The following is a 20491-nucleotide window of genomic DNA, read 5'->3' on the forward strand; positions in this document are numbered from 1 at the left end:
ACAGGAGTTATTTTCAGACTCTCAGCTGGGACCAAGGTATCTCATCATTGAGGCCTTTCATATGAGTGCCTAGACAGAACACTCACCGTTGTTCTTTTGATAGGAGGTCCTTGTCGTTACTGTATGTCTCTATTACCGTCCATTTCAAATCATGGATGCTGTGACCCATAGTTACATAGTGTGTTGCCATTCTAGTTGTGGTTTTTTTACAGCGCACATTGCTGCGGTGTTCGCTCATCCAGACTTTTACTGGCCTGGTGGTCATGCCTACATATTCTTTCAGGCAGGGGCAGGTGATCAAATAGACCACGTTGCGGCTGATACAATTCGTGAAGGAGCGTTGCTCCCAAGTGGACTGGTTTGAAAAGGTGATATTGCGACTTTTTTGCGTGTATTGACAGGACGCACATGAGCCGCAAGGGTGGTGTCCACTGACAGCTGTTAATTTCCTCTGATCAGTTTTGGTGCGATCTTTAGGTCTTGTGTGGACCAACATATCCTTAAGATTCTTGCCCCTTCTGTGTGAGAACATAGGTTTAGGGAAGTTGAGTTTCCCACAGTTCAGCATTTTCCAGTGCTTGTTCACAATCTTTGTGATGTGGTTCGAGTTAGTATTGTACGTGGTGACACATATAGGTCGTGGATCAGGTTCTTTTTGTACTGTTGGTTCTAACAGAGCCTCTCTGTTATTGTTACGCGCTCTTTTTAGGCCTTTGTTGACAACAGTTTTTGGATAGTTTCGGTCTAGTAGTTTGCGTTCCAAATCCCCAGCTTGGGTTTTGAAGTCTCTAATGTCGCTGCAGTTTCGCCGCAAGCGAAGGAATTGCCCATAGGGTAAATTTTCGCGGAGATGTCGCGGGTGGAAACTGTTGTAGAGTGACAAACTGTTTTTAGCTGTTGGTTTGAAGTGGGTACATGTTTCTAGTCTTCCATTGGTTGGGTAGATATTTAAATATAGGAACACCAGGTTCTCTCTGGAGGCTGTGTGGGTAAACTTAAGGAACCGGTCTTGTTGGTTCAACCAGGTCATGAACTAATTGACTGAATCTTGGTTCCCTCTCCAGATCACTAGCACATCGTCAATGTACCTTTTCCATGTTATCACATGATTCCTATAGGGATTATGGTTGCTGAGAATTTTTGTTGATTCAAGGTGATGTACGTACAGTCCGGCTAGACTAGGGGCACATGTGCTCCCCATGCTCATGCCATGTTTCTGTAAGTAATACGTACTCTCATATTGAAAGAAATTTTTCTTCAGGGACAAGGAGATACATTCAAGTACTACCTGTCTTGGTGTGTGGTATTTCCAAGTTGTGGAGAAAAGGACTTCCTCTATTATCTCCAGGGTTTCTTGGTGAGGGAGGCTGGTGTAGAGGCTCTCCACATCTAAACCTAGAAGGAGGTCCTGTTCTGGGTCAAAAAGAACTTTCCTGACCAATTGTAGCACAGCTTTTGTATCTTTCAGATATGTGTTGGTTGATTGTACTATGGGCCTGAGGAAAGCGTCGGCGAACTTGGATAGGGGTTCCAGGATTGAGTCAATCCCGGATACTATGGGGCGTCCAGGTGGGTAGGGGGCGTCCTTATGAATTTTGGGTATAGTGTAGAAATAAGGTGTTTTGGGATTTTCCTGAACAAGGAAGTCACTTTCTTTTTTGGTGAGCCAGTCGTGCGCCATTGCTTCTTCAATCATTATGAGGATACAGATCCTGACTTTCTCTGTGGGGTCCTCTCTGAGTACCTGATAGTTACGTCTGTCATTTAGGAGTTTCCTGCATTCTCTATCATAGTTGGTGTAGGTCTGTATGACCGTTGCCCCGCCTTTATCGGCTGGCTTGATTACAATATCTTGGTCGTTGGCTAGTTCCTGGAGTGCTATCCTTTCCAATCTGGTGGTGTTTTGGTAGGTTTCGCCCGTGTCAGTTGGTAAGTTTTCCAGATCACCCATGACTGCTTTCTCAAATGCCAGAAGTTCCACTGGTAGAGTAGAGTCTAATGGGGTGAAAGTGTATTTTTTCTTTAGACCGGTGTCAGATTGGTCAGAAGTGTCAATGTCGGAGTTCTGAAAAAAGGCTTTCAGCTTTAGTTTTCATATGAACTCCTTCATCTCTTGACATATTTTAAATTTGTCCATCTTATTGGTTGGTACGAAACCCAACCCTTTACTCAGGACATTTTCTTGTTCCTGTGTTAGTTGGTGGTCAGACAGGTTTACCACTAGGTTTCCCGACTGGCGGATGCTGTTTGGCTCCGGGTTGACACACCTGGAGGTGCTGCTGGTTGTTGGTTCCAGTGGACCTGGGTCCCTTTTCGATTCCTGCCTCTTCGGGGCCCTTGGCGCGGGCCTAAAAAAGGCGGTTGACCATAGTAATAAAATGGGGGTGCCTGTTGGTCCCATGGGGGGAACTGGTTGCCCATAAAGGACCTCCTTCTAGGTTTAGATGTGGAGAGCCTCTACACCAGCCTCCCTCACCAAGAAACCCTGGAGATAATAGAGGAAGTCCTTTTCTCCACAACTTGGAAATACCACACACCAAGACAGGTAGTACTTGAATGTATCTCCTTGTACCTGAAGAAAAATTTCTTTCAATATGAGAGTACGTATTACTTACAGAAACATGGCACGAGCATGGGGAGCACATGTGCCCCTAGTCTAGCCGGACTGTACGTACATCACCTTGAATCAACGAAAATTCTCAGCGACCATAATCCCTTTAGGAACCATGTGATAACATGGAAAAGGTACATTGACGATGTGCTAGTGATCTGGAGAGGGAACCAAGATTCAGTCAATCAGTTCATGACCTGGTTGAACCAACAAGACCGGTTCCTTAAGTTTACCCGCACAGCCTCCAGAGAGAACCTGGTGTTCCTAGATTTAAATATCTACCCAACCAATGGAAGACTAGAAACATGTACCCACTTCAAACCAACAGCTAAAAACAGTTTGTTACTCTACAACAGTTTCCACCCGCGACATCTCCGTGAACATTTACCCTATGGGCAATTCCTTCGCTTGCGGAAAAACTGCAGCGACATTAGAGACTTCAAAACCCAAGCTGGGGATTTGGAACGCAAACTACTAGACCGAAACTATCCAAAAACTGTTGTCAACAAAGGCCTAAAAAGAGCGCATAACAATAACAGAGAGGCTCTGTTAGAACCAACAGTACAAAAAGAACCTGATCCATGACCTATATGTGTCACCACGTACAATACTAACTCGAACCACATCACAAAGATTGTGAACAAGCACTGGAAAATGCTGAACTGTGGGAAACTCAACTTCCCAAAACCTATGTTCTCACACAGAAGGGGTAAGAATCTTAAGGATATGTTGGTCCACACAAGACTTAAAGATCGCACCAATACTGATCAGAGGAAATTAACAGCTGTCAGTGGACACCACCCTTGCGGCTCATGTGCGTCCTGTCAATACACGCAAAAAAGTTGCAAAATCATCTTTTCAAACCAGTCCACTTGGGAGCAACGCTCCTTCACGAATTGTAACAGCCGCAACGTGGTCTATTTGATCACCTGCCCCTGCCTGAAAGAATATGTAGGCATGACCACCAGGCCAGTAAAAGTCCGGATGAGCGAACACCGCAGCAATGTGCGCTGTAAAAAAACCACAACTAGAATGGCGACACACTATGTAACTATGGGTCACAGCATCCATGATTTGAAATGGACGGTACTAGAGGCATACAGTAACGACAAGGACCTCCTATCAAAAGAACAACGCTGGGTGTTCCGTCTAGGCACTCATATGACAGGCCTCAATGACGAGATACCTTGGTCCCAGCTGAGAGTCTGAAAATAACTCCTGTCTACAAAAACTGCCCACCACCTCTTTCAAAATAACCATTGAGTAAGACAAGAGTGAGTTACCAGTCACGAACACTCTGATTCATGATGCATTGTGACAATATCCATTACCAACTGTTTATCTATCTATTTATAATTTTGATTCATGATGCGCTGAAAATATCCATTACCAACTGTTTTTTTATCCATTTATAACTTTATAAGTACTGCCCCCACCTCTGAAATAACAACAGGGACTTTTTCTGTGCGTTTATTCAATTTAATTTTTTCAAATCTCTAAGTGAAATCGCCTCCAACATTCTAACTGTAAACTAGCACACTTTATATAAACAGGCGCATTGTATCTCAATGCACTCCGTGTGTCCATTAACAGTAGAAGATCGTATTGCATGCAGTGACTCGTCATACACGCAGGCGCGTTGAACTCTAACGCGCGCGTGTTTACTATTACAAGTATTTCTTCACCGCGCATGCGCACAAATAGTAAACCCAGCCCAGAGCGGACGATATTTTCGTTCCGCACCACATTTGGAAGTGTGGTTAAATAAGATTTATTAGCGGTACACCCGGGCTCTTTCTGCTGACCGAACAGGGACGAATCACGATAGATAAACGGTACCTCAATAACAAACTAGCCTGACAATAATGGCCGCCGAAAAACAACGTTTCTGAACGGGATCTCGCGGGCCAATACTGTCTCGGGTGAGACCAATAAATCTATTAACTCCCAATTACTCCATTAACCTAAACATATATAAGGCGTACCTCCCCAGCTTCTCAGTATCACGGAAGCCAAGGACGAAGGAGGAAGCACCACGTTGCTGGGGGTTAAGTGAGTACGGCACAGTCGAATGGAATAGCGACTTCTGCTCTATCCCTAATTTGAGATTAGGAATCATTCAGCTGCAACTACTGAGATCTAGAAAACACTTTTTCTTTTATTCCCTCTCTCTCCCTATTCACAGTTTGGATCCTCATTTTACCCTTCGCTCCAGAGCTGGCTCATGGGGCACTGACTCCAAACATCCTGAGTATGTATCTCAACCAGAATGAATGCTTGACTTTTTGTGTAGAGTTCATGATATGTGCTGTAGTTGTACTGTTTTGATCCTTAGCACTTCACTTACAGGGTACTTACCAGCACGGACTTGGATACTATGTACCATTTTATATATGTGTGTTTGTTCGTTTTTCTTTCCCTCACAGGTGACTATTAGTCCTGCGCTCTGGGACTGCGCAATTATAATTGTATGCTCTTATCTTTTCAGGCATACTACATCAGCATTACTGATATAGCCAGGAATACATAGATTTATAAAGTATATCTATACACATTGATCATTCTTAGTACATACACTATATATTTTTGTGGTAAAACATTAGTGAGTGACAGGGGGATCAGTCCCCGGTCTTGACGAAGGGGCTTGAGGCCCCGAAACATGCTGACCCACACAGGAGAGTAAGTCCATTAACCTACTTTTTCTCTCCGCTTCACTTTTTTAACAATACCAGCCAGTGTTTATCAAACAGTTTTTTCTACCACTAGGCCAGGTATTTTTTAACTTCACTTATCTATTATCACCCCTGACCCTACTGACACTCACTCCCATTCACTCACATAGCACTCTCAAAATAAAAGGTGCTCCAGCGTAGTCGCTTGTCGCAGCACTGCCCCGTCCCGCAGCGGGGCGGGAAGACCCCAATGATGAAGCATGACACCAAGGGCCCTTTTGGTGCGTGAGGGGTATTTTAACACCCATCGTGTATTCCATGAACACCTGGTTATACACTAACTCTACGTAAGGTGGACCTTGTTGATTATTTATACTTTCAGGAGAGGAGGACGCGCCCACCTTGGTGTAGTTCAGCACCACCTCTTCACTCCCTTTTTTGATATTTTTTCAGCTGGCATGACGTCATGCCGTAACTTACTTCTCCACTAGTGAGACGGGAGCAGTGTGAGCAGGCTACATCTATGTGCCTGATGTCACTGCAGTCCGGAAAAAAATGGACCGCCTGTGTCAGGGCACAAAACTGATCCCGATAGAGACCCGTTTCGAGGCCCCCTTAAGAAAAACGGCCCACTTAAAGCCCTAAAGTTATTACCATTTTATGTTTGCTTTGCGCATGTCGGACGGAGCTGCTCTGCCCTTTGAGCAGAGTGGTCAAAAGGGGGTGGTGATGGACGGAGCATCTGAACCAATCAAACACTCACACCCAGTCAACAGATCTGGGTTTGATCTATCACCGTTCTTTAGCCCACTCTGCCAACCCAGGTCAGACATGACCATATGCAAATCAGTCTGACCCTGTGCCTCATGGGAACAGTCCAGCCCGAACTGCCAAGCCATGCCTTCCCTGGACCGGAAACAAGCTTCTGTGGACCGGTTTCTGGCATTTCAGCCGTCTTCAGCCCGGCTTGCTTGAATCCAGTGGCAAAGTGAGCAAGGGACTCACATCTGAGCATACCCTGCCAACTTATGGCGAACAAAGCCAGAAACCGGTCCTGGGAAGCTTGTTTCCGGTCCAGGGAAGGCATGGCTAGGCAGTTCGGGCTGGACTGTTCCCATGAGGCACAGGGTCAGACTGATTTGCATATGGCCATGTTTGAATTGGGGTGGCAGAGTGGGCTAAAGAATGGTGATGGATTAAACCCAGATCAGTTGACTGGGGGTGAGTGCTTGAATTGTCAATGCTCCGTCCATCATTTCCTTTGGTTTTGCTTTGTTCGCCATAAGTTGGCAGGGTATGCTCAGACGGGAGTCCCTTGCTCACTTTGCCACTGGATTCAAGCTAGCCTGGCTGAAGACGGCTGCAATGCCAGAAACCGGTCCTGGGAAGCTTGTTTCCGGTCCAGGGAAGGCATGGCTTGGCAGTTCGGGCTGGACTGTTCTCATGAGGCACAGGGTCAGACTGATTTGCATATGGCCATGTCTGAACTGGGGTGGCAGTGTGGGCTAAAGAATGGTGATGGATTAAACCCAGATCAGTTGACTGGGGGTGAGTGCTTGAATTGTCAACGCTCCGTCCATCATTTCCTTTGGTTTTGCTTTGTTCGCCATAAGTTGGCAGGGTATGCTCAGACGTGAGTCCCTTGCTCACTTTGCCACTGGATTCAAGCTAGCCCGGCTGAAGATGGCTGCAATGCCAGAAACCAGTCCTGGGAAGCTTGTTTCTGGTCCAGGGAAGGCATGGCTTGGCGGTTCAGGCTGGACTGTTCTCATGAGGCACAGGGTCAGACTGATTTGCATATGGCCATGTCTGAACTGGGGTGGCAGAGTGGGCTATAGAATGGTGATGGATTAAACTCAAATCAGTTGACTGGGGGTGAGTTCTTGAATTGTCAACGCTCCGTCCATCTTTTCCTTTGGTTTTGCTTTGCTCTTTGAGCAGGGCAGGGGAGGAGTGGTTTGCCCACTCCAGAGTGCGTAAAGACTGTTTGGTCGGCCTTTTCAGGCCGGCCAAACCAGTAATGCTCACTTTACCCGTTCTCCATGCAGGCTGCATTGCAACCTGCATGGAGAACATGGCCACCCCATTAGCCCCTGGCTAGCTTGCGTCCCGACTAATCGCAACGCTGCTTGAAGCGTTGTGATTGGCTTAGGGGAGGGAGCCTGGCTGTCTGCTTCCTGTTCCTGCCGGAGGAAGGAGAGCAGGAGAGGAGAAACAGAGGAGAAGCGGGACTTGCCGGCAGAAAGGTAAGTTTAATTGTAAACTTTTTTTTCCCCCGCGTATCCCCCACACGACCCCTTGTGCCCACTCCCCCACCAGCGAGTCATGACGACTGCTACTGGGGAAGAATTCCTTTCCTGTTTCTGGGTGTGACAAGATTGGGCTTTTGCTGGCCACTGAAATGGTTATCTTTCATTTTTAGGTCTAGCCTATAGACTGCTTTGGTTGCCTCCCCAGCCTTATATTTTCTATAAAATCTTAATCAAAATATATACAGGGCTTTTCAGATACTGTCTCTTCATCCATTGTGCTGGTCAAGTGTCATTCACATTTTGCCTCCGCCCACCACCCCACACAACATAGAACACTAGGTCAGCCCAGTTCAGTCACTGACTCTCTTGCACTGTGAGTGATGGCATTTTGTAGGCAGCAACACCTTATCTGTTTTTAACTTTTTATCTCTAGGGAACATGCGTGAAATGCTTGTTTAAAAAAAAAAAAGTAAACATTACGCCAGCTTGTCAAGGCCAGCCCTATTGATTCTGGCAATTGTTTTTATTTATTCATTGTGGTCTAGAGCCCTCTGCCTTACTTTGGGTTTTTATTTTATTTTAAAACATGCACTGTTTTGCCGCTTTTTAAAATATGCTTTCTTGGTTGTTCTATACTAAAAGACATGGCCGTCTACTTCCTGCTTCTATGAAAACACCTTATAACCTCGAAGGGTAACCACAGTGCGGCCGGCATGGCTCGCGGGTGGCGGGGGAGGGGAGGGGTTTTATTAGGGCACATTGTTAAATAAAATAAAAAATACACTTACCTTGCCGCCGGAAAACAGCCAGACTCCCCTGTTGTGACTGGTCTGAGCGCCGTGGTTCAGCACTTAGCCATGGACTGGGAGCCTGGCATGTTCTCCATGCAGGCTGTAATGCAGCCTGCATGGAGAACAGGGAAAGTGTGCATGACTATTTTGGGCAGCCCGAGAGGGCCGACCAAACATTCATCGTGCACTTAGGAGGGTTCTACCACTTCTCCCCTGTTTTGCAGTGTCGCCCTGCCGCAGCAGGAGTACAAGATAAAATGATAACAATACGTTATTATCATTTAATTTTTTCTTTTTTTACTGCTGCAAGGCAGTGGTGCGACGCTTCTCCGTCCCTGGGTAACCGCAAAGTGTGTACTGGGATAAGAAGCAGGTGTGGGGAAAAAATGAAAGATCAAGACTTAGTGCTTGTTAGACCAAGGCGGGTACCTTGAAGTCTGGACCAACAATTGGCTACTGTCCAAAGTGAGACACTGGAAAAAACAGGTAACTTAAAAGACCTTCACAAGATCACAGACAGCTGAGATTGGATCATAGTGAAGGAAATATTAACACAAGGGCCACACATAAATAATAAAACGAGAAAACCTTTCATACTCTAATGTGTATACGTTTGCACTTACAGTAGGACAGACAGAAATAGGGAGTGAGGCACACACACATGCAAACTCATTCTTTCATCCTTCAAGATGGATATAATGAGTTCCATTATGTCAGGACAGTATTTATAACTGTTATTTACACTGCTACCAAACTGGAAATAACGTATTCTTTTCATTAGTCCTTACCGCTGGCCATCCACCGTGCAAAGAGAGACACCCCAGAGACTGGGGTCGAACTTGGCCAACTGGGGAATGTAATTGGCGACCTAGAGAGAATGAGTGAAATGTGAGTGAATGAATGAAACAGAGGGGAGGAAGTGGGTCACCTGGAGTAGGGGGTGGTACACCGAGGGGGAGAAGCTAAGGATAGGAAGCAATGAAAGAAGAGAGCAAAGACCAGGAATGGGAGAAAGAGAACGACAAATAAAAAGAAGCGGGGAGATCCCGTGCAAAATACATGAGCGAAAAAAGGAAGGTATTGGTCAAACAATGAGAAGGACAAATTTACCAAGACCGAGCTTCCTTTTCATAACATGCCTAAACTAAAGATTTATTGAAAGAAAATGCATGCATATTATCTTACAAATCAATGTATGAGTAACATGTGACTCTTGGAAGAAATCTTCTGTTGATTTATTTAAGCAAATGCAGGTACTCCCCATCCACCTCTCCATAACAGAAACAGAAACACTCTCTTTCTCTCTCTCTCTCTCTCTCTCTCTCTCTCCCTCACACACACACACACCAATATGCCTTTGCAAGAGCTATTGGCTCTTGTCAAAGTTGTTTTTAGCTATGATGTGCAGCAGAATGGCTAAAGGTGAACAAAACAAGCATGGGCATAGCCAATAGGTCTCACTTTTCGGACCTTATAAGTATTTAGCCATGCAGCACATTATCCAGGGTGCTACAACATCTACTGTTCTTTAACATGAAAGCTTTGACACTAATAGGCCCATTATAGCACTGCACTTAGCAGTACTTATTGAAAGTGTTACTATTGTACAATTGGTAGTTTATACTCACATATCTGGAAGTGCTATCATACACGATAATGAAGAAAAAAAGAGTTTTCACGAAATAATTAATTTGACTGATAAGACAATTTAAGTGAGGAAGCCACAATGCGTCCAGGTTTTCTGGTTTCACTTTGTACAAATCAGCCAATAAATGGATAAACAACAGATACCAGTTTAAGTTTAAATCATGATCCTAACTATTCTAAAGACATAGCACACACCTGATAAACCTCCTTAGCTCAGTCTATATGGGAACCCTGGAGTGCCTTATCCAACAGCATCACCCCTATTATTGCACAGTGACATGAGCGTGTTACAGCACTTTCTTACTTGATGAGTGACTGTGAGATGGCCTGGCTTGAAGCACACCCAAATACAATTTGTTGATTAACAGGAGCGCTCAAAGAATTGATAAAGATTTTAGGTTTAGCGTGTCCCGTAAAGCAAGGCACGTCAATACAAAAGTTTAATATTATAATAATCCGCTACCCAAATGCACTACTATATAACTAAACTAAAGGAAGCCCTTGCCCAAAATCTGCTATCCTAACAGTTAAAATCTGAAATTTGAGTGACATGAGCCATCCTCTACAATGTACAAATACAGCTAGACAGAGCAAATTCAAGTAAAGCAACTAGGGAAAGAATCTCAGACTCAGAAGGAAGCTGGCATACTGATCCCAATAGAAACCTCAAGGCAGATTCATTCATATGAGGTGTCTAGAAGGGGCGCATCCTGAAGCCCGGGAAGAGGATGTGCTCGCGGCACACGTAAGGAATGGGAAGTTTTCACCAGCATGTCCACTCTTCCTGATACTTCTGCATCCACCTGTTACCTCTGCACGCATGTCTGTGAACACTTGAAAAGGTGGGGTGTCCTCTTCTAAAAGAAAGGCTTTCACTTGGACAGGACGTTTCTAGAAAATTATTAAATATTCTCTGCTTGCTATCTACAGTTGAAGTCACGTGGACCGCAGGTCGCATCATAAATAAAGATAGATACGACAGCAACTTCCATTTCAGCAAGAGGGTGGGCCAGGAACCCCGATAACACCAGGCCCTAGTAAGGGTCGCAATGATATCTGGCTGAAAGCAATGCATGCCTACTGCTCTCCAGAAGAGTGACTGAAAGAGTAGTGGGCGAGCCGGCGCTGCTCATCTTGTACTTGGTCACCACCAGGTCCTCAGCAATGGTCTGCTTTTGTGGGCCATTGTCGGGCTGGACTGTTCCCATGAGGCACATGGTCAAGACTGATATGCATATAGCTGGGTCTGAACTGAGGTGGCGAAGTGAGCTAAAGAAAGATGATGCCCCTTGTCCACTTTGCCACTGGGTTCAAGCTAGCCTGGCTGAGGAGTGGTGTTACCCCGAAACTGGTCCCAGTATGCTTGTTTCCGGTTCAGGGAAGACCAGGCTTGGCAGTTCGCACTGGACTGTTCCCATGAGGCACATGGTCAAGACTGATGTGCATATAGCTGGGTCTGTACTGAGGTGGTGAAGTGAGCTAAAGAACGATGATGGACTCAACCCAGACCTGTGACTGGGGTCGAGTGTCTGAAAAGTTTCAGCGCTCCGTCCATCATCTCCTTGTGTTTGCTCATTCTCCCCCGACATCTTCAGTGAGCAGATTGAGCACAAGACAGTGGCAGCAAGGACAGAGCAGCGGTGTGAAGGGCGCAGTGACATCAGCGCGCACAAACAACGACCATGTGGCGGTGGGGCAGAAGAACGGTGGGCAGTGGCTTAGATGGGGTGCCTAAGTCTTGTAGTTCTTAAGTGACAGCAGATTAATGGTCTGTGAAAGCAAGCACTACCGCACTACAATACCCGATATGCAATTGCTCTAACAGCAGGACATTGTACTGAAGGAGGATCTCAAGTCACAATGCCGGATCACTGAAGTCAGGATTTAAAGGTGGGGGCACTAGTCAATCGGGGTAGTGACCCGGGAGGACTCCACGCAGAGTTAAAGAGACAGAGAGCTGGTGACAATTGGAAACATGAGCTTTTATTAAGAAAATGGGAAAAGCAGGGTGGGGGGAGGAGGGGATCGGTACCGGTAAATTATGTACCTCTGCAGGCACACAGGGAGGAGGGCGCATCAGATGTGAGGAGATAACAAGAATTACAGCCCTGTACAAATTAATAGAAGTCAGGGCTCAGAGCAACTGAAAACATCAAGCGCTCTGGTCAAATGCTCTTAGAGAAAGGGAAGAGTAGTCCTAAACAGATACTACAATGGGACAAGTAGAAGGGTACAAGTACTGGAGAGCTGCTCTGTATGAGTGAACAACTGAGGAAAAAGGGGGACAAGGAGGAAGGATGGACCACTTGCAAGCAAGAATTTTGTCAGGACACTGAAACAAACTAATGAAAAGAAGTGGGCGTGCTTCAAAGTATATACAAAAGGTCTCGAAAACTCAACCTAAAAAGTGCTATTCTGAAATGGCACTGTCAACACTGACCGTGTCATAGACCTGAAAAACATTGACTAAGCCAAATAGTAGAGCTATTTAGCTTCGCCAATGTTTTTATTGCCATGTTGCACATCGTCATAAAGCTTTGTTTTTTTACTTTCAACCATGCTGCACAGAAGCCACGCAAAAACAATGTGGCAAAAATAAAATTTACAAAGCTAAATAGCTGGCTTCTTTTGAATGAACTCACTGGTGCGCCTGGCAAAACAGCCCTTGTGATTAAAGGATAAATACCTCAACTCACAGCCACCACATGAAAACTAAGCATAAAACACACATTGGCAGATTTACTACTTATGGCACATCTCTGCTAATCAGCAGGGATGCGCCAGAAGAGTTGCAGCGCATCTGCCCAGCCGTGTGCCACCACTGATGGGCCGCATTTACAATGCGGCGCACCGTGGTGCAAGGATGGGCAGATGCGTGTCGCATCCCCCGGGGGAAGGTGGCGAATTGCTGGAGTTGCGTCAAAAGCGCGACGCAGCTCCAGCAAAGCTTGGGTTGCCCTTATCCCTAACATGCTGCGTCAATCCTTCTGGATGCTTCAAGCAGGCGCAGGGTTTTGACGCAGCATGACCTTAAAAGTGACTGAGTGAAATCTTGTAGATTTCACTCAGCCACTTTTAGGAGGCGTTCCTGCGCTGGATTGCCCCCCCCCCTGCTGCGCAGGAACGCCCAAATGTGGTGGAGGGCTATACAACGTGACGCATCTCCCAGATGTGTCACGTTGTAAATAGCCCACAGCATGGAGCTGGCTTTGCGCCGCCGCTGCGTCACAAAAGTGATGCAACGGTGGCACAAATCTGTCATAAGGGTCTTGTAAATTTGCCCCACAGCGTCTGTCTCACGCTTTAACTCGTGACACCGTGATACACAGCAGATGCTTGAGAGTGTGGAGGGGGCGCTAGAGGGCGCACAAGCAGCATGGCCGCACTTGTGTGAGGCTCCTGCAGCCTGTGCCGATATCCTGCTTTTTATCCTTACTTTATCACCTCCGACGCCGATGAAAGTTGGTGTGTTTGCAGAGAGCCCATGGTCTGACACTCGCTGAAAATTTGGAGTGAATCGGACCCGTAATTGCAGAGATATCACCGCGGGAGTGCCCGACCGACTGCTGCGACGGAGCCTGCATTGCGTGTGCCTGGGCGCCGAGCCTACGCAACACCGGAGAGCCCACGAGGTCGGAAGGCCCCGGCCTGAGGGAGTTCGTGCGGCCATGCCTAATTGATGGTCAGGACGCGGAGATGTGGTGCTGTACACACTGACGCCCGAACTGGCAGATTGGAACAGGTCAGAGACATGACTGCGTGGAGTGGCGGTGGTCCGGGGTGTACACGGACGGGGCAGTGGCGCGAAGAGATACCGAGCTGGTCGGGATTGCTGGAAGTGGTGCGGCTCGAAATATGCCTTGTCTACCAGTGTCCTCCTACCCACACCCCGTTCCCCCGTTGGAGGGGGCGAAGCTGCACTGTGAACTGTTCGGGACGGAGCTGATGCGGATACCTTGGCGCCATAAGTGAGTCTGAGCGTGAAGTGGGCGAGAGCGACCGTTGGACTCCCAGACGTGGCTGGGAAGCTGTGGCTGAGATCTGTGTGACGGCCGGCTTTGCATGGGTGCGGAGAGCGAGAACCATACCACCGGCGACGTGCAGTGTGGAAAGTGAAGGACGCGCTACTTTAGAGTCTACCTGCTCAGCGGACCGATGGTACTGGGCTAACGGTCAGAAGCGCAACATGCCAGTCCATACGGAATAGTGCTTGGAAGCCACGCGGTGCCAACAATATTCACTGCCATATCGAGGAGACACGCTGAGCGTCTGCGGTTCCCACTCTGCAGCGCGGAGAGAAATAAATATGCTGGTGCGATCCTGACAGGGGAGATTATAGTCTGGAAGGTGCAATCTGGGGATTATTCGAGACCCATTAGACGCTGAACTCTGCTGGTTGAGACGAAGGGTGTCTGAGTGAGTCCGAGAGACCGACCCCGGGCCCTTTTGCGCTGTAGCCTTGCAAGACTAGGCCAGTCATACCCTGCATGCTGGCTACGTCATAGCGTGACGGCACATACAAGAGTGCACAGTGATCTGGCGGGCATCCGTGCTGGGGACGGTGAGGCACTTGCTAAGGGCCACAGCTACAATCAACGGACTCGAAGTAGGATTGGGGGACCGATCACTGATTTTGTACCAGTTCATGACGGAGGCCTCTGGATCGCCCAGTGGCGGAGGGGGTAAGGGGACCTCTGTAACAAGAGTCAAATAAGGCAAAGGCGCTACCATGGGGCGGCAGGATACCAGACAGCCGAAAATATCCTTTGACTCGGCCCAGCCGTCGAAGAAAAGCACGAGATTGGAGTCGGACTCAGGAGGACCTCAAAACGCATCCACGGCCGGGACTAGCTGTGACATGGCTGCGCCGGATATGCACCTTCTACTGCAGGAGATGAAACAGGGATTCGCGACGATAGTGGACAAGGTGGATCGGCTTTCCTCCATAATGGACGCTATTGTACAAAAGATGGACGTTCACGAGGAACGCATTACAGAGGCTGAGAGGAGGATTTCGGACAATGACGATACCACGGCGTCCCAGATACTAGGCTGACGAGAATGGACAACATCCTCCGGGTAATAGCTGCAAAGAACGAAGAGTTAGAAGCGCGCAGCCGTCGCAATAATGTACGCGTGGTTGGTGTGCCGGAATCGACAAACACAGGGCGGATGGAGGACTATGTGGAGTGGATTCTAAAGACAGCGGTGGGGGGGAAGCCTTTTCGCAGCAATTTATTGTTGAGAGGGCGCATCGCTCTCTAGGATCTCAACCCAAACCTGGAGCGCCGCCAAGACCGATCATAGCGCGGCTCCTGAATTATAGAGACCGGGATACTGCGTTGCGGGCTGAAAGAAACACAAAACAGCTGACGTGTGATGGAGTGAATTTTTCCTTATACCCGGACTTCACACCAATGGTGCAAGACCAAAGACGGAAGTTTCTGGATGTGAAAAGAAAACTGAGGGCTCTGCAAATTGATTATGCTTTACTATACCCTGCGAAGCTTAGAGTCACGCATCAGGCGAAACAACACATCTTTATGAATCCACAACAGGTTGAGGATTGCCTGAAAATACTGAGGAGAGAGCAAGGACACCGTCCTGCAGCGGCAGCAGCGGAGGATGAAGGGGATTGAACTTTCTTTGGATGTTGTTGAGATTTATTGCTGACGGCAGTGTGACAAGTTTGGGTCATATTGAATACCTTTAGCTGTGCTGCCGAATTGGGGACTCTGCATGAGCACTGCTACTATGGATACAAGATACTGTTGAAGTCGGCGTTGGGACTAATGGTGGTAATGTATGCCAGGCGACACCCCCTTCCCTCGAGGAGCCCTCCGTGGGGAGGTTCGGATCGAAGGGTGGGGCGAAGGGGGTGGTGAAGTGCGTACCTTAGATGGCCCCACTAGGGTGTGCCCCATTGACATTGTTTTTTGCACTGCAGCTAATTGGGGGTTTGCTAGCGGTGATAAGGGAGGTGGGGGAATGGGGTGCTGGAGAGTTGGGGTTGCTTTAGTGGGAGGTGGGTGGGCTGGGTGTGAATGCGATGTGGATGCTTAGAGTACTTTTGGGTAGGATGAGGGTTGGGGATGCTAGGATGATGCTTGGTTGGGGGAGGGGGGCGTTCGGAGGGATGTTTGAATTGGGCGGGGGGAGGCAATGGTTGAGGGGTATGGTTGAAGAGGTTGGTTACTACGGACACAGGTTACACAGGAAATTGCATGTCCATTGGAGGGATTGCTATGAGGTGGCTGGCGGGCGGTTGGAGCGCGTGGGAATGTGTATCATTATAGATGTCGCAAATGCTCATGGCTGATACGTCTAGGAATAAACTGTCGATATTGTCATGGAATGTGTGGGGCATTAATGATGCTAGGAAAGGTAGAAATATACTTGCTTATCTGGATAGGCATAATGTGCATATAGCATTGTTACAAGAGACGCATTTTAGGCCGCGTTCGGATCCCACATTTGCTAGAAAAGGGGCTTTGATCAGGAAATTTTCATCATATTCCTCGTACTCTCGGGGTACTGCTGTGTTGATCAAAAATTCAATTGCTTTTCACCTGATGGGTGAGATCCTGGACCCTAATGGCCGCTTTGTACTGTTGTGGGGAAGGCTGGGCACAGATACTGTTGTGATAGTGAGTTGCTATGCTCCTAATGTTGACACTCCGGATTTCTTCACGACACTTTGGGGGCATATATTGGGGGTGGGTGCCACTCATGTCATTTGGGGGGGAGATTTTAATGTTACATTGATTCCTGGTATGGATAGATTGGACGGCTGCATGCAATATAACAGACAAGCGCGGGATGTGCTGGTAGGCATCATTGAGGAAGCTGGGCTGGTAGATAGTTGGAGGCACACACATCATGCGCGCAGGGAGGGCACGCACTTTACATCGCACACTAATACTTGGGCTAGATTAGACTACTGCTTTGTGACGAGAGGACTCTGTGAGGGGATAGGTGTGGTAGTGCATTTGCCCAGGACCTACTCTGATCATTGCCCGGTGCTGCTGTCCCTCACTATACCAGGACATGATCGAATGAGACCTCCCTGGAGGATGCTCCCATCCATGCTACTAGATACAGTATTTAAGACAGAGTTGAGGGTTGAAATTGAGGAATTTTTCCCCAGGAACAGGGATTCGGTTGCTAGTGTGGAAACGGTGTGGGAGGCATTCAAGGTCACGATCAGAGGGATTTGCATATCCAAGGGAGGGGGGGTGCTGAGAGATATACAAAGGACACTGAGTAGACTGGAGCACGAGCTGAGAGAACTAGAAATTGATATGGCGATGAGGCCAGACGCGGGATTACACAAGACATTTAGAGATAAGCTATCTGAGTCTGAGGAAGAGGCGGTACGGGAAGTCAACTTCAGGGGGAAGTATTGGACTGCACGTAGGTATTGCGAAGGGGAACGGCCGGGCAAAGTGTTGGCTGCAATGACGAGGAAACCGCGCTTTAGTTCCAATGTATTAGAGATTGTCACGCCGGAAGGGGAAAGGTATCGGGATACTGAGAGGATTCAGAGGGAGTTTCTGACGCATTATGGCCACCTCTATACTTCGCAACAGATGACTGTAGAGAACATGGGAGGCTTCCTTGATGACATTGCACTCTGCTGGCTCAGTGATGTGCATAGAGCATTCCTTAGCGCGCCGCTGGAGCTCGATGAGATCCGCGACGCGATTATGTCATTGGCTAATGGCAAAGCGGCGGGACTGGATGGACTCCCTGCGGAGTTCTATAAATGTTACATAGATATAATGGCTCCGGTCCTAAGGGAAGTTTATGTAGAATCTTTGGAAGCTGGGGTTCTGCCGGGCTCGATGAGGGAGGTGGTCATTACCTCCTTGTTGAAACCAGGGAAGGACCCAACAGACACGGACTCATATCGACCGCTGTTGCTTATCAATTGCGATGCGAAAATTCTAGCCAAAGTCCTCGCAACGCGTCTTTCGTTGATTATGTCTAAGTTGGTATTGCCAGATCAAGCCGGGTACGTCCTGGGCCGTGCTACCTCACATAATCTCAGAACGTTGTTCTCTTTAATACAGACGATCGCCCCGGATCTCCCAGTCGCTGCCTAGATGCCACGAAGGCGTTCGATTCGGTTGAGTGGACGTACCTATTTAATATATTGCATAGAATGGGGTTTTCGAAATTGTTTGTTAGCTGGGTGGCACTGCTGTATACCGCACCGACGGCCAGAGTGGTTGTTAATGGATTGCTGTCGACCCCGATACCGATAACCAGAGGCACCAGACAAGGGTGTCCTCTCTCCCCACTACTCTTCGCTACAGCGATAGAGCCGCTGGCATGTCGGATCCGACAACTGCACAGAGACAGTGCCTTTCGCTGCTGCCAACACCAGATTGGTGTGTCATTGTATGCGGACGACATCACGATTTATGTGAAAGACGCGCAAACTAATCTTAACCCTATTTTACGTGAATTTCTAGTTTTTGGACGACTGTCAGGGGTGCAATTAAATTGGCAAAAATCTCAATTCTTCCCGCTCACGGGCGCTGTTCAAAAATACCAGTTGGACTACCCACTTGAATGGTGTGATTCGGATTTTAAGTATTTAGGGATAGTGATATCCCTGAGTAAGGAGGTGACACTGAGGATGAATTACGGGGTAGCTGTCTCGAAACTGGCGGATAACGTTACACGGTGGAAAACGTTGCCGTTATCAATGGCAGGACGGGCATCGCTGATAAAGATGGTGATACTGCCACAGTTTTTATACCTATTTCAGAACGTGCCTTACTTCCCTGGCACTTTCTTCTTTAAACAGCTGAGGTCGGAACTTCTTCGTCTTTTCTGGGGGGGTAAACAACCGCGGCTGCAATGGGACATTCTGACCCAGCCTTATGAGAAAGGGGGTTTCTACGTGCCTGATTTCGAAACCTATTATATTGCTGCCCAGGCACAATACGCCTATCACTGGATTAACCCCACGCCTTTTATGCCACAAGTCGCAGCAGAGGACTGGATCGCACGTCCTCTTCCACTCAATGGCCTGATACAAGGCTCGGTATGGGACATAGACACACCGTTTACTATGGTGACATGCACCATCAACGCTTGGAATCGAATTGCGAAGATTCTTAAAGCCACGCACTTGTATTCACCTGTTCTGCCCCTCACGTATCACCCTTGTATATCGCTCCTACAGGAGGTGGGCTTTCAGTTGATGTGTAAACGCTTGAAGATTGCCACGTGGGGAGCCCTGTTCCTCAACGGGCAGTTCCGTACCAGGGAACAAATGTTTCAGGGTGGTATGCCTACTCCTCTGGAGGTCTTCTATTATGTCAGGCTTAGACAGGGGTTGAGAGCAGTCTTGCCTAACTTCCCAAAGGAACCTGATGTGGTTCTGCCATTGCACGCCATGCTGCTGTCCGATGGCCGCCATCTTGTTTCCAGGTTGTATAACAATATCAGATTGCAGCACCAAGGGACTGAGGGCTCAGCTCGACGACATTGGAGTGGGGATCTGGGCAGGGTTATTTCTGACGATCAATGGCACTATTGTTGTGCCATTACAGCTCATATTTCGCCTAGTAGCAGGCTGAAGATTATTCATTTCAAGTTCTTACAACGATTTTATTATACGCCTGTTAGAAAACTACGCTTTCATTTAGCAGACAACGATAGATGTGACCGCTGCAGGGCGGAAGGGGCGGGATTCGTCCACTTGGCGTGGGAGTGTCCTGGTGTATACGACTATTGGTCACAGGTACAGGAAGCCTTACAGACTATGACTGGAGGGGTGGTCGATAGATATCCGTTGATAATGCTGTTGGGGTACACACGGGATATACCTAAGTCTGTTTGCAGGTTTCTGGATGTTGCACTACTACTAGCCAAGAGACGTGTTGCGTGTCGTTGGGGTAGAGGGAGGGCCCCAAAGTTTAAGGAGTGGATTGCTGATATGGTTTATTGCCAGGATCAAAACAATGTATATGCTGATTTGATACCAGTGCGAAGCAGACCAAACGATATATGGGGTCCACTGCAGGCCTATTTATTGAAAGAGGCAGCGGCATCAACAGATTCAGATAATGACAGTCGAGAGTGAAGGCTATAGCTGCTGCTCCCATATGACCTGTTTTTTCGCTGACACGGCTGGAGGTACCCAGTGGATTCCTGTATGGGACGCTATGTCCACCTAGTCCTGAGTAGGGGATAACCCCCTACCTGTCTGCCGATTGCTGTGGATGGCGCACAGGGGTCTATACGTGACAGAAGGTGTGTGGCTTGGAATAGCCCAGAATCAGCTCTACAATGATGCACGAGTGATGGTGTATACAATCTTCCTGCCTATTGTTCTTGTTGACCTCTAGCGACAACTGCCTATGCTGTAATAAATTACTGTTTTGTAATGTGTAGGTCATGTGCTAAAGTACAGCTTAAGTGAATATTTCTACGTGATCCCGCCTGCTCGGACTAGCCGACCGACATATTTGTTTATGTTTATGCTTAGGAGTGCAATGTGAA

The 20491-nt window shown here is 47.8% G+C and overlaps 1 protein-coding gene across 2 annotated transcripts in view; it reads right to left on the reverse strand.

Annotated features, from left to right (window-relative positions):
• The window catches only part of GLS2 (glutaminase 2), a 324314-nt gene that overhangs the window by 159673 nt on the left and 144150 nt on the right, over window positions 1–20491 (reverse strand). For both annotated transcript variants that reach the window (XM_078689104.1, XM_078689105.1), the window contains exon 5: window positions 9115–9194. In XM_078689104.1, the coding sequence (XP_078545230.1) occupies window positions 9115–9194 (80 nt within the window). The remainder of the gene's footprint in view (window positions 1–9114; window positions 9195–20491) is intronic.

The sequence above is a fragment of the Lissotriton helveticus genome, chromosome 1_1, assembly GCF_964261635.1.
Source record: "Lissotriton helveticus chromosome 1_1, aLisHel1.1, whole genome shotgun sequence".
Taxonomy (NCBI): domain Eukaryota; kingdom Metazoa; phylum Chordata; class Amphibia; order Caudata; family Salamandridae; genus Lissotriton; species Lissotriton helveticus.